The sequence below is a fragment of the Ruditapes philippinarum genome, unplaced genomic scaffold (genome assembly GCF_026571515.1).
Source record: "Ruditapes philippinarum isolate M1 unplaced genomic scaffold, ASM2657151v2 ctg3780_1_1_1_1, whole genome shotgun sequence".
Taxonomy (NCBI): domain Eukaryota; kingdom Metazoa; phylum Mollusca; class Bivalvia; order Venerida; family Veneridae; genus Ruditapes; species Ruditapes philippinarum.
In genome coordinates, this window is record NW_026859482.1 from 37,992 (window position 1) to 52,036 (window position 14,045).

At 32.2% G+C, this 14,045-nt stretch overlaps 1 protein-coding gene across 1 annotated transcript; it reads right to left on the reverse strand.

Moving 5' to 3' along the window:
• Positions 1 to 1,933: 1,933 nt before the first annotated feature.
• Positions 1,934 to 9,884, reverse strand: LOC132756664 (uncharacterized). The gene is made up of 6 exons (XM_060747797.1): positions 9,753 to 9,884; positions 6,948 to 8,431; positions 6,639 to 6,696; positions 6,046 to 6,463; positions 5,624 to 5,805; positions 1,934 to 5,500 (listed from the first exon to the last, which is right to left on the reverse strand). The coding sequence occupies exons 2-6, from the start codon at positions 8,405 to 8,407 to the stop codon at positions 4,145 to 4,147; spliced, it is 3,474 nt and encodes a 1,157-aa protein (XP_060603780.1). The 5' UTR covers positions 8,408 to 8,431; positions 9,753 to 9,884; the 3' UTR covers positions 1,934 to 4,144.
• Between the last annotated feature and the right edge of the window lie 4,161 nt (positions 9,885 to 14,045).

Here is a 14,045-nt window from a genome sequence, read left to right on the forward strand (position 1 = left end):
TAAAGCGGTACCCTTTTTACACATACACCGACATACAAGATTCTAGTATATGTTCATTCGACTGATAAAATGTGGTATGTCACTCAGGCTTATATTTTTCCAAAAATTATAAGTCGTGTCAAAATGTGTATTAGCTTAATTAATCGAGATGTAAAAAGATTCCCACAATAGTTATTAAAGACACATAATTTACATGAATTTAATTAAATGTTCTATATAACTGCGAAGAATAAAAATCAGTGAGATACCTCTATGATAATTTTCACCTTGGTAGTTTGTGGAATGTTTGCGTTATGTCGTTCTTCGGCCGAATATCGTCTAAAGTCAGTTTGACTTCCTGTTTAATTAACAGGGAAGAACTTTATTTAAGTGAAATTTTCATTTGTCATTTTAAAGCTACAAACTGAAACTTTATTGGCCAATCTAAAATAAGTCAAAGAATATAAAGGATCTTTCTTAAATGAAATACGCGTCTAATTTTAATTGAAGAAAACAAACTTTCCATATATGTTTCTCAGAAATTTTACATTCCGGTTAAAATCTCATTATAGAATTATAAATTATGTCCAAAATGACAAAACCGCCAAAAACGTTGACGTTCGCGTAAACAAATACGCATGAAAATATCGAAAAACATTAAACCCGGTATTCTCAGTTATTCAGATGTTTATGTCAAATAAGTAAATAAGTGATTGATTCGTTCAATTATATAAAGTTAATGATTTGCATGTATGTTTGAATATTTATATCAGATTTATATAACCGCCAACGAATAAATGGTATTACAGATAACACAGTTGGGTTACCCAGATTTTAAGTGTTTTCCGATATTTTTGTCGGTGTTGCATTTCCAGGAAATTAGTATCGTTACTACGTTCTCATTTTTAAATTCCTATAAGAAATGTTAAAGCTTCAATTCTTGAGTATTTTTAAATATAAACTGGTAAAATGGCATACAGAAATTTCAATATAGACCGACATTCATGATAAAAAATAAGGGTACAAATGAATTGAAGCGAAAATGTTTAGTACGAAATCAGTTTATGTTGTGCGTGGTGGTGTCTTGGATCTTTGCTATTGATTTTAAAGTGAAATTGTATTACTGCACGCACACAAAAACAGACCATTGAGATAAATGCATCCAAGAAAACTGATTTGACTGTTTAAGACTCAGGTCTATTTGTTATTGACGCATAATATTTCAACACCAAAAATTAGATTATGTTGTTTTTTTAGTTCTGGGTCTGAATATCGCAGGGGAGGTACTGTCTATCCATAGAATAACACAATACATCAATTTGTTGTACATATTGTTGGACGAAATTTCCCGAGAGTCCTGCATAACTGTTTCTATTGCAACTTTGAATTTGCACTAGTAATTATTGTCATTGTAAAATCATTAAACGGTTAGTGCACAATTTCTTGAATACAAACATCCAAAATGATTATGGCATATTAAAGCAGATAAACCTCGGCCAAGTTACTTCTTGTTCAAAATAGCTGTACGTAATATTTTAAAGCATATAAATCATATGCTGTTTGGGTTAGTTTTACAAATGCTGAACATTTCATCTGGCATTGTGTGTGCTCAAAAACGATGGCTTTTTATTTCATTTTATGAAGGGGGCTGCGAGTATAGAAGGACGACATATTGCCGTTATGAATAGATAAATGACATCAATTTCCCAGTAGAATTATGAAGAATTGCATATGAAGAGGGAATATAGTGAATTTGCATGACTGTATAGATTTGCAAACGCTTTGTCGTTTTGTTTTAATGCTACGGAAGTATTATGCGAACTATTTTGGTAAATCTAGTACTAACTAGAACAAGATTCGTTTGGATTCATAACAATTGTCATTTTCTAGCTTTACCTGTTGTGATATATTGCAAAGTTATAAATATGATATAAATTAAAAGTGAAAACATGTATCGTATCCTATGCTTTTATTTCATATAGTTGACAGCAAAGATAATGAATCTATGCACTCTTATAAATCACAATATTTAGACTAGGATAAACAAACCGCCTACTATTAAAGATATACTTAGACAAAAAACCCTTTATGCAGCATTATTTTCCTTTCACAAACATTTAGCACTATTAAAACGATTTTCGCGCAATTTAAACAAGCAAGAAAGTATATGTTATTAATATTTTATATAGAATATATCTTTAGAATATATCTATTATTCCTCCATTGCATGAATAAAGATACATAAATACCACACATATATTCAAAACTATGACAATTCAACAAACATTATACAGTAGTATGCCAGCCAATAAACTCGTCAAATATTAATAACATTGTAATTATTCTTTGAAACTACACAAATGTATTTTGATAACAAGTAAACATAGTTAACAAATACAAATATTTAGTGTCAGTAATAAGGCCAAGACTACTGACTTCTGACTAAAGTAAGATTTAATTATTTAGTACATGTAGAATATTTGTTTACATACATTTGTGCTACCTGTACCAAGATAACAAATTAACATACTGTTCAATAATTATCAAAATAATGAAGATAAGTGAGGACATGAGAGACACTACCTTTCGATGCTTAATGCAACATTTATTTGATATAACAGCTATATCGAAATTATTGATCGAAACCTAATAGACCGAAAAAAGCATCAATGTATAGTAATATATTTAACAACAGCCTGCTAAATTACGAAACAAAAACATTAAGCTGGGCAGCAAAAGGATGGGATGTCGTAGGTGTTTCTTTATATGAAAATATTTCTACAAGCACAATGTATATGAGAAAAATCTAATAAAGCAAAATTATAAATGCAAGATCGTTTTATCTGATTGTGACTATTGCATTTAAGTTTATATAAACATACATCGATACTTTTAAAGCATAATAATACAGACGCAAAAATATATCAACTTTCATGTGTGCACTCATAGCTCAATGTAAACTTTAACTTTATAAGAACAAAATTTACATAGAAGCAATTTTATTGTAAATATTAAAATATAAAGAAAAAAGTCAATTACATGAAATGAGATATTAACAAAATCTGTTTAAAGATATATATTCATTTTTCACCTTTAAACTGTTTTCTGGTTTCATGACTCTAGGTCAAATACTTTTTGAGTTATGTGCGACACAAGTTGAAACTTGCAAATATTTACTAATTCACGGGCAATTACTCTAAAAATACTACATATATCCACACAAAAATACCCAGGTGCACAACTACACATGTTGATCAACATTTCTGTAAGGTTTCATGACTTTAGGTCAAATATGTTTTGAGTTACGTGCGACACAAGTTGAAAATTGCAAATTTTTACTAATTCAAGGGCAATAACTCTAAAAATACTAAATAATTCCACACAAAAATAAATACCCAGGTGCACAATTACATATGCTGATCAACAGTCCGGTAAGGTTTCATGACTCTAGGTCAATTACTTTTTGAGCTACGTGCGACACAAAAAGAGAACGGACGGACGGAAGGACGGACGGACGTTCTTACCAGAGCTACATTATGGGGTTTTCTTTTGTTATTTCTTTTGTTCTTTTTAACCCCACAATGCAGAAAATAACCCCACAAGAGAACCGGAATGAATGACATCAAAGACATCTATTGTTATGAGAACAATAGACCAAAACCCATAATGTAGCTCTGGTTTGTACGGACAGACGGAAGGACGGACAAGAGTAAATCAAACCCCCCCCCCTATAGTGGGGGCACAAAAATTTCGGAGTTACCGTCACATTTCCTTTATCTAAAGCATTTGACATGGTTTAGAGGCTAAACTGTGTAATGCAGCCCTTCAGCCCTTCAGTGTAATGAAGTAGTTTTAAACGGAATTCAACTGAGGTCCAAAAGCCAAAGATATAAAATTTAATTTCGGCGAATGATCTGAAATTTTGGACACAAGTTATCGGTCATATCAAGTTATATAGTCCAACATCAAATGGAATATTAATCTTGAAAAATTATCACTAGTATTCAGTCAAGCCATGCCAAAACGTCAGAGGAGTCGAGTCCCTTTAAGACAGATGGATGTTTTAATTTTCAAACAAACATTAATGTTATCATAAGTAATACATTAAGAGACCGATTAACTACTTATATTGGGATAATATAACTACTTTTATGTCTTTCATTGACTAATTTGTCTTTGTAAACCATGCCCCGATTCTTGCTAATATAGATTTTGTATCTCTATTCCTCTTCTTTCCAACAGCTCCTAGGGCCGATCGAGCTTCTTTGCCAAAGTTTTCCACATCTTTAGAAATCTGAGCCTTTTTCCTGAAGTCATTAAGGATATTTATTCGCTGCATGAATCCGTCTTTCTTTTCGAGCTTTTCGTTTTCTATCATCAAATCAATGTGCTCTGTCATTGTTAATGGGTTTGGTCTAAGTGCAATTTCCTTCAAACGCTCATTGCAAATTTTTATATGAAGCATCATGTCTTCAATATCATCTAGTAAATCATTAAGTTCTTCCCCAAGCTTTTCTACAATTTGTTCTTGTGACAAAAGTTTTCCTGTTGCCTCATGATACTTTTTTTGCATGTCTGCATATGTTTTCTTCACTTTGACATTGACAAACTCAAATATATACGGTGTGTTAGCATGTTTCGACCAGTGGCAATTGTCTGGACATATCTTACATTTGCCATCGCTTCCCATTGCACAACATCTGGCCTTTTCGTCGTCGTTAGCGAATACACAATTATCATGGCAAGTGAAATGACACTCTGTACAGTTAGTGACATGCTGTCCACGGGGTAATTCTTTCTTTTTTTGTTGCGTTTCTTCTACCTCATACTCAAAATTTTGGTTATCTTTTATCAAGTTTTTATTTTGCTCAATAATCTGTATCTCCTGCTTCATACAATTTACTTTTGAAAGTCCTGCGTCAAGTTGTGGCTGCAAGTTTTTAACTGTTGCTTCTAGCTGAGAACGCTCATCAAGAACATCTTTCGTCAATTGAAGACTTTTTGTTTCTACCTGCTCCAAGTGATCAAAAAATGCGCGAAAGCTTTTCAATCCCATGTCCCAAAACATTGGGGACAAACTAGCGGAACTGATTTCTGAATTCTTGGCAAATAAACCGGAATTATTGAATGTGAAGCTCTTACCAAAAGGCAATTTTGATTCTCTCAAAGCAGCTAAAACAGGTGGGTCAATGCCATCAGCAAAGGTTACAAGAGAACATATGTTGTTTTCAATATCTCTACCAAAAAGTGACATAATCGACTGAAAAATATAGCTTTGGATAGCTGTAAGACGGGCATCTGGAGCTTTGATGAGGAAACAGACCGCATCTATGAATGTGACACCCTTTGGCTCTTTTTCAGAAAATAATTCTCTGATTTGTTGGACAATTTCCTGATCTCTTTTCAGTCCTCTTGTATCTCCAAAGCCTGGTGTATCAATGATATTCAATGGATACTTAAAACGGCTTCCTTTCTCTGGGTTAATTGTGTAACAAGTTATCCATTCTGTTTGACTGAGAGCCTACAAGAAAATAGCATAATTGATTTAATATAGTTTTTAAGTGTAAAGATCTTATTACGTTAAAAATAAGACTCTAAATTATTGCAGCTGGTGAAAATGGAGTCATTTATAGACATTACTTACTTGGTTTTTCTCTCTGTCCATTTCCTCTTTCTCTAAATCAATTACAGTAAATCTGAAAGGATCTTCCCAATTCACACCTAAAACATAATTTACCATTCCATCTACTAATGTGCTTTTCCCTGTACCAGTTGCGCCTACCAACATAATCGTCTTTGAATTTCCACCGAGTACTGGTGGTGCACCTATACAATATTACATGCATTTTTAATTAAAAAGACAATAGCAAGACAAAAAACATAATAGCTAAACCGACGAAAAAAATGTTTTCCTCAGTAAGCAACTTGTATCTTTTTTTATAAATAGAAGACATTACACAACATAATAATGTCTGTCCTTTACACAAAGAATTACAAAACAATTATTGTAGTGCAAATTTTCATTGTGCAATATATATTATAATTAAAAAATAAATAAAAATTCACCTAGTTCAAATTTCTTTGTCTTCGCTCTGTCATTTCTTGCTGACCTCAATTCAGTTATTGGCAATGCATACTTTGAAGGCGACGGATTTCCTTTCTCCTTCAGAACCGAAAATTTCAATATTCTTGAAGCTGGTGAATCTGTCGTAAATATTTTATCACTTTCATCGCTGTAAGGGCCCTCACAATCCTCATATACTACCCGAACTCGGAAACTAAACGCTGTATTCGACTTTAGATCGCTGAGGACGGCAGTTGAAGACTTATACTCGCCTTGAAAAATTTTCCATTTTTTCTCATGATCAAGATCTTTATAACTGACTTGATAATAGTCATCATCCCCGAATGTTGAAGGTGGATCCCACGATAGCGTTATTGTATCTGCACGTGCATCTGACGATCTTGGTTTTCCTGGACAATCCTGTGAATTTTTTTATCAAATTATATATAATATAATACATTTATCTAGAAAAAGTATATGCAATGTTGTAACTGATTTACTATTTAAATATCAATAACATTTATACATGCAGATGTGATTATCATAAAAGTAAACAATATTTTTTGTGCATTTTGCTATTTGTTATGTTTCCTACCTTTTTTCTTAATTCAATTCCCTGTTCAATCCTGTTATTTGACTTTCCTCCATCTTGCCTGTAAAAATAATATAATTATATTCAATAAAGTATTAATGAGGTGCAAAATGTATTTTATTTTGATTCCAGGGTCTTTACTTTATTTTTGTCAATAACTTTATTTTTGTCAATACCTTTTAGATTTGCAGGATAAACTATAAATTTGAATAAAAGGATAGGATAACGTTTCGCACATCCACTGTCATATTTCGTTTATATTTAACTTTAAAAGCTACAACGATCAATTACTACAAACAACTGGACACATACCTATACTGCATAGTTTCATCTATGATGTGTTGTTGGGCTCTCCGTTTAATAAGACCATCTTTGGCTGCGATTGTTTTATGGTCTCTTGCTGTCTTTGAACGCTGATGCTGCTTATTGCAAATTGTGCAAAATAATTCGTCACATTGCTCACAGTAGTATTCCGCTGATCCAGGTGATTTGCAGGAGTCGCAGTTCATTTCTTCAATATCGTCAGATTCCTTCAGCTCATGGGAACTAGTAAATTTACTACGCCCATGTATCTCGCAGCATTGCTCGCACAAACCATGTTCACACACAGTACAATATTTCATTAGGATTTTGCTTTCGCTGCAACCCTTGCATAAGGCAACTTCTTTCATTTGGGCATTTTTATTTTTACTGCCTGAAACAGGATTGACGAGTGTATGATCCTTTGTCATCTTTTGTTTTGAATGGACACGTACACAATCACCACAATAGTTTTCTGCACAATTTGTGCAATACTTTACTGCTCTTATAAAACCTTCACTACAGGAGTCACATTTTACTATCCGTTCTAGCTTCCTGCTTGGTATTGAGTCAATGGGATGAGTTTTTGTCGCAATTTGATTTTTATGTATCTGCCCACAATCGTCACAGAGCGCTTCGTCACATGAGTTGCAATACATGACAGCTTCTTTATCCTCTAGCTCGCATACTTCACATACGATGATGATATATTCCACACATTCATGGCTTTCAAGTGCATATGATCTAGTGATTTTTTTTGAGCGATGATGATTCGTACATTCTCCACAGAGCAACTCCTCGCATTCATCACAAAATGATGTTGCATCTTTCTTCATATCTTTAAACTGACATAGATCACATATCTTTCTATTTTGAAAATCGCGTTTCTTCTCCTCCTTTTGAAGCACTGAACTTGGGACTGGATCATGTGTCTTTGTGGCATTTCTGTTCTTGTGGCTGTTTGTGCAGGATCCGCATAAGTATTCGTCACATTCTTTGCAATAATTAAGGGAACGTATTTCTTTAAAATTATATTTGCATGGATCACATAATGTAATTGTTTCATCTTTGTTTAAAAGCTTGTCATTCATATCTCTGATTGTTATTGGTTTGTGTGTCCTCGTTGCTTTTCTCTTCCCATGAGAAAGTGTGCAGTCATTGCAAAGGTATTCCTCGCATTCTTCACAGTAAGTGATTGCCTGTACCATATTTCCCTCATCTGTACAAGGACTGCATGAAATAACATTTTTCTTTTCGCCAATTTTTATCGGTTTGTGTGAAGCTGTTGCCTTTCTTTTTGCATGGTTAGTTACACAATCTTCGCACAACAGTTCTTCGCATTCATCGCAATACTTGCTTGCACAAACTAGTTTACGTGATAGCTTGCATGGCTGGCATTGATCTGTTTCGTTCAATCCATGAAGTGGAGGCTCTGTTGTAGATTCTTCTTGAACGCATGATGAAACTTCCATCTCGTTTTTTCAGCAATATCTTTACTGTAAAGGAAATTATTATTTACATAGTATCATCATATTATCCTGCTTCAAATGGTACACGTGCTTTTCATCTATTGCACAACATCGGTATTTGTACAAAAAATTCGTGATTTTCTAGCAAATAAAAATATTAAGGGAGGTTTTTATAACGTTACATTTTGAAATGTGAAATGAATATTTATTACACAATTGTTAGAAATTAGCACTGCAAACACATTGCTGCTTTTTACATATTTTATTACAGTATTTTCAAAGCAATGATTAATATCTGCATTCAAATTCTGTGAACGATTTTGTCTTAAATTATTCTTAAAGATAATGAAACATATTATTTAAGGTCACTTTCCTATTGATAGTTCCCATTTTTTTTTAAAAATCATTTAAACTGAAAGTTACTTAGTTATTTATAAAACTTACAGATTCTTTTTATGCATTAACAAATTATCAGTTGCGCACTGCGTAATAAGACATGATGTAACAATTACTCTTAAGCATGTGTCTCCTTAGAAAAAATATGAACACTGGAAACAATTTTACAACGAATGAGGTAATTGAATGGTATAAACATGAAATAATATATCAAGGGTTTTTTCTATGCTAAATGAGCCATTAGACGAAGCACTTACTGAAACAACGTTTTTACGATCTCGACTAGGACATGCAATATTTTCCTTTTCAGAAGACGGTAAATTAATTAGTGAAAAGACAGATCAACTGTGTTATATTCTGGTCATTGTGAGCGCATCAATGGCAGTCGCAATTTCTTTTATCAATGTTCGGATAAAAATGATTATTGGTAATCGGCAAGATGCTACGACTGCATCATTGATTAAAATTATTTCTACCTGGTGATCGTTTATATGTTTTTAAAGGTGGAAAGTGCATTTACATATAAACGTTAAGGCTATTTGAAATCTAATAGAGCTGATGTTAAGTTTTTAAAATCTAAAAATATGATGACAGAAATATTTAAAGTGAGAGAACATTGACATGATTGCTGTCATGAGCTTGCGCTCGAGGTATCTGCCATTGAATTAATTAATACTCGTTGATTCAGTCGTAAGAAAAATGCAGAATGTTAATAAGATGAATAAATTAATGTCAATTTTCTGTCGATATCCGTAGCGGTGAAAATGAATGTGTATTATGTTAGAAATTAACACTGCCAACAAATCACGACTTATTTCTATATTTTCAAAACAAAAAGACATCCGCAGTCTACTTCTGTGAAAGATATGTTTATCTAATATCATTTTAAAATTAATATAGCAGAAAATTGTGTTCAAACTGTGTAAGCAACTCAAAGATTAAAGAAACTTACAGATCTGACAGCTCCTTTAATCCTGTTAACAAATTATTATTTGCGCACCGCGTTATGTAACCCGCGTGTTTTATGTAGACGCGTGACCTTGACACGTAGTATAACTTTCTGAAACTGAAATCAGATTTCTATGACCTCCACTAGGGCGGTTTTTTCTCATTTTCGGAAAACTTTACAGATCAACCGATTTATATTTCGGTCATCTAGACATGTTAGAGCGCATCAATGGCAGTCATGTTTAACACATGTTTTTGTTATTTTAAAGGATTATGCTGAATTTACATCAAAATATATAGGTTTTTTGAAAAATGTATAAGAATTGATTCAATCTATTAAAATTCAATCTAGCAAAAATAAGTCATTGGTAACTATACCTGAAATAACCAACTGTTTCTAATTGAAAAGAGTATAACTTGAAAAAAAGCTCGGTGGCCCGAAATGAATTTTCACTTGAAATGCTCATGTTATCATACTCTAGAAACGTGAAGTTTAGTAATATCTTTCATTCAGCTTTCATCATGTCTATATGTCTAAATTCAGTGCAGCATACGCATTTAAGTACAGCAATAATAATAATAATAATAATGATAATAATCGGCCGAGGTTAACACGTTTATAAACAAGTTACACAGATTGTTTATTCCTTGGTTGTCGGTTTCTGGTAAGCAATGTTAAGTATTCAAGGTGAACAAGTTTCCAGACAAGTGATAAAGAATTTTTCATTTCTTACTTGCTTGTTTCGGTTTCGCAAAGTTATATTCGGTCGCGGGTGAAACAGTTAACAGACAATTGGCACATTTATTTCTTCGTTATCAAAGGTTTCGGTTTGTCAATGTATTTTACGCAACTACTATGCAGATATAATTTACGACCTCATTTGTTTATCAATCAAATTGATAATATGATTCTGTTAAATTTTGTTATATTAATTTTTCAAAATTTGATTGTGTTATTCTTAGCTGAAATTAAGAAATTACGCCCAAACCATTAAACTGTGCTATTATAATAATGTTACTATTTCTTTTTTATTGTAGTGCAATTATTAAAATGGTAAGTCTATCATGGATGCCGAACCTAATAATGTATGTGTGGCTTCTTAAGGCGACATATTTTTATGCGGTGGCCATTACATGCGGATTGGTTGTTTTTATTGCGGACTATTTCGAAAAGTAAGCAAACCTTGTTCTTAGAAGTTCATCGAAACTCAATGTACACATACTTATGGAAAAATACTCTGGCAAAACTTCTCATTACAAAGACATTTAAATGCACATGATATGTATTTTCAATTGTTCTTAACAAGCAAAGTTTGTTTCAGTTAAAACACATTGTGTGCCATATTTAGCTCGACTTTTGTTTTGAATTTCTTGGTGTATTGTCTTCAGACTTGGCAACAAATTTCCTTAGGACAAGACCTTCATGTAGACCAGACTAAACTTGACCTTTGCTCGCACATGACTTTAAACTTCAAGGTTTTATGTCTAAAATTTGCTTGTTTTTTCCTGAATTTTGCTACTAGTGGCTAAAACTTTGTTTATTTATAGATGAATTGTCTTCAAATTTGTAAATAACAATCTTCTATGATAGAGTTCAGGCTAATTAGGCCTTCACTCAAAAATGACATTGATCTTTAAGGTCAAAATATAAAAGTTTTCAATATTTTGCTCAAACTGGCTATAACTCTGTTGTTTATGAATCGATTGGCTTCATATTGAGACAAATCATTCTTTAGGATACGACCTTTATGTACTAGTAGGTCAAACTCATTTGACATTGCTTATAAATGACCTAGAACTTGAAGGTAAAATTATTAAATTTTCACTGACTTTTGCTATAATTGACTGTAACTTTGTCATTAATCAATGGATTATCTTCATACTAGAACAAAAGAACCCTTTGCAAGACTTTTTGAAAGGTTGAACTGACCTTGACCCTGATCTATCAATAGACCTTTTTTGCTGTAACTGGCTATATATGTGTTATTTATTAATTGATTTATTTCATATTAAGACACAGCATCCTTTAGGTCAGGCCTTTATGCATATCAAACTCAAATTGACCTTGACTCATGTATGACATTGATCTTAAAGGTCATATTATTGAATTTTCATTCATTATTGCTATTATTGGCTGAAACATACTTATAAATCAATAGATTATTTTCATACTTGGACAAAACAACATACACAAGACCTTCTAAAAGATTTAACTGACCTTTTTCTTGAGCTTTAAATGATATTGACCATCAATGTCAAATTATTTAATTTTTGTTTAGTTGTCATAGTTTTGTTACTCGTGTATTACATGTATTATTATTATTATTTTTATTATTGTTGTTGTTGTTGTTGTTGTTGTTCATTCCTTGGCTCCTGGTTTCGGTTCAGCATTGTTGATGATTAAATCAAAATAAACAAGTTTGCAGACGACACATAATTTTTCATTTCTTTCTCATATCTTATCATTAATGGTTTCAGATTTGCAACAGTATTCACGCAACTATCATGTAGCTCAAACGGGGGAAAATCTATTATAATTTACGACCTCACCGAGTTTAATCGTTGCTCAATACACTGTGTTTGTTGCAGTGGCGGCGTGGCCGAGTGGTTAACGCGTCGGACTAGTAATCTAAGAATTGCTGACGCGTGGGTTCAAACCCTGTCAGGGGCAAGCCGTTGTTTCCTTGAGCAAGAAACTTTACATTCATTGCTTAGTACTGGTTGGTTCTAGGAACGGATTCGAAAGTGTTTGAATAAGCTTATAGCATCCAACACAATCGAACTAAATAAAAATTGTATAAACTAACTAATGCACTCTGAATTTTGGTTTTCTTTCTCTTTGTTTGGTAAAATATTTTGTTTTTCCTCGTATTCTATATCATTTTTAATAAAGAACTACAATTTCGTTTAAAACGGACATCCAAAAAATGATAAAGAATGAACTTAATTATTATTGGCCGCAATATGTGATATCACAGAATGCTAGATTCTTTTATGCTATTATTAGCATAGAATGTGTTTACAATTGTACAATCTGTAGAAAAATAAAGGTACTATAATGGCATTTGTACAATTCATAATCAGTTAATTATGTAGCAAATATGTCAAAAATATAGACATATATTTGCATGAAGCGAAATTATATCAACATTTTATTGGTTTGTTGGAAATATGACAATGTTTTAGCTGTGTTGAATATTTTAAAATAGTGTAATCAAGGATAAACGATTTTTCAGCTTGATGGTATTTTCAAAAGGCGATGAAATGTATAAACAACTTTTCTTATATATAGTGAAAAACACCTGTAAAAATACGCAATATTATTTTCCTTGTGACAATTGGACTTTGTGGTTCTAAAACATTCAAGCGTGTACGTACTTCAAATGTTTATAATATTTTGAAACGAAACGCGCTACTATAATAGAACATAATTCATTGATCATACATCTCTACCCACATTCATACAGAGGACCAAACATAATTCATGTGGTGGCTATAAAAAATTGCGGATTTGTTTTGTTTTTATTGCGGAAAAATCCGAAAAATAAGCATTCTTTTTTCTAAGAAGTTCATCGAAATTCAATAAATACATACATACAAATGGAAAAAAAACTCGTAAAATTCTTGCAAAACTTTCTTCACACAGACATTTAAATGCACATTTATGATATGTTTTTTACAATTGTTTTTAATAAGGGAAATTGTTTGCCATTTAATTACGTGTTTAGCTTATTCGTTTTGGGGTATGTGGAAATTTTGTCCTTTTTAACTTGGAACAAGTCATACTTAATTTCACAAACATCATCTATATGATTTTATTTTCATGGATAAATATTTACGTATTGCGAGACATTCCACAAGTTACAAAGAGAAAAACAGTGACCAATTGCATTCATCTTCTTTTTCAATTGGTATCGGCTTGTGCGAACCAGTTGCCTTTCCTTTGCATTGACAGTCACACAATTTTCACAGTTCTTCACATTCATCGCAATCAATTTTTCAAAAACTTACCTATCTATAGCTTGCATGGGTTAAACTTACTAGTATTTGTTTCGTTCAATTCAGAAAGAGAATATGAGAAATATATATGGTTCAGTTTTTATGAACACATCAAGGTCCATGTTTTCAGTCATATTTGTACTATAATTGAAATTTATTTTGCTTTATGTTATCAATTTACGTCCCTCAGAAAGATGTTTGTATTTTTACAAATGTCACACAACACTCGTTAGGATACACATGAATTCTTATATTCATTGTTACTGATTAGCATAAATATCAATCATTTTTGCTGATG

Bases quoted from the DNA above. Each gene is read 5' to 3' on its own strand.
- LOC132756664 (XM_060747797.1), bottom strand. From the start codon at position 8,407: ATGGAAGTTTCATCATGCGTTCAAGAAGAATCTACAACAGAGCCTCCA. The intron at 6,464-6,638 runs GTAGGAAACATA...AAAAATTCACAG, and splicing joins GAATTGAATTAAGAAAAAAG to GATTGTCCAGGAAAACCAAG. The intron at 5,806-6,045 runs GTGAATTTTTAT...AATATTGTATAG, and splicing joins GACAAAGAAATTTGAACTAG to GTGCACCACCAGTACTCGGT.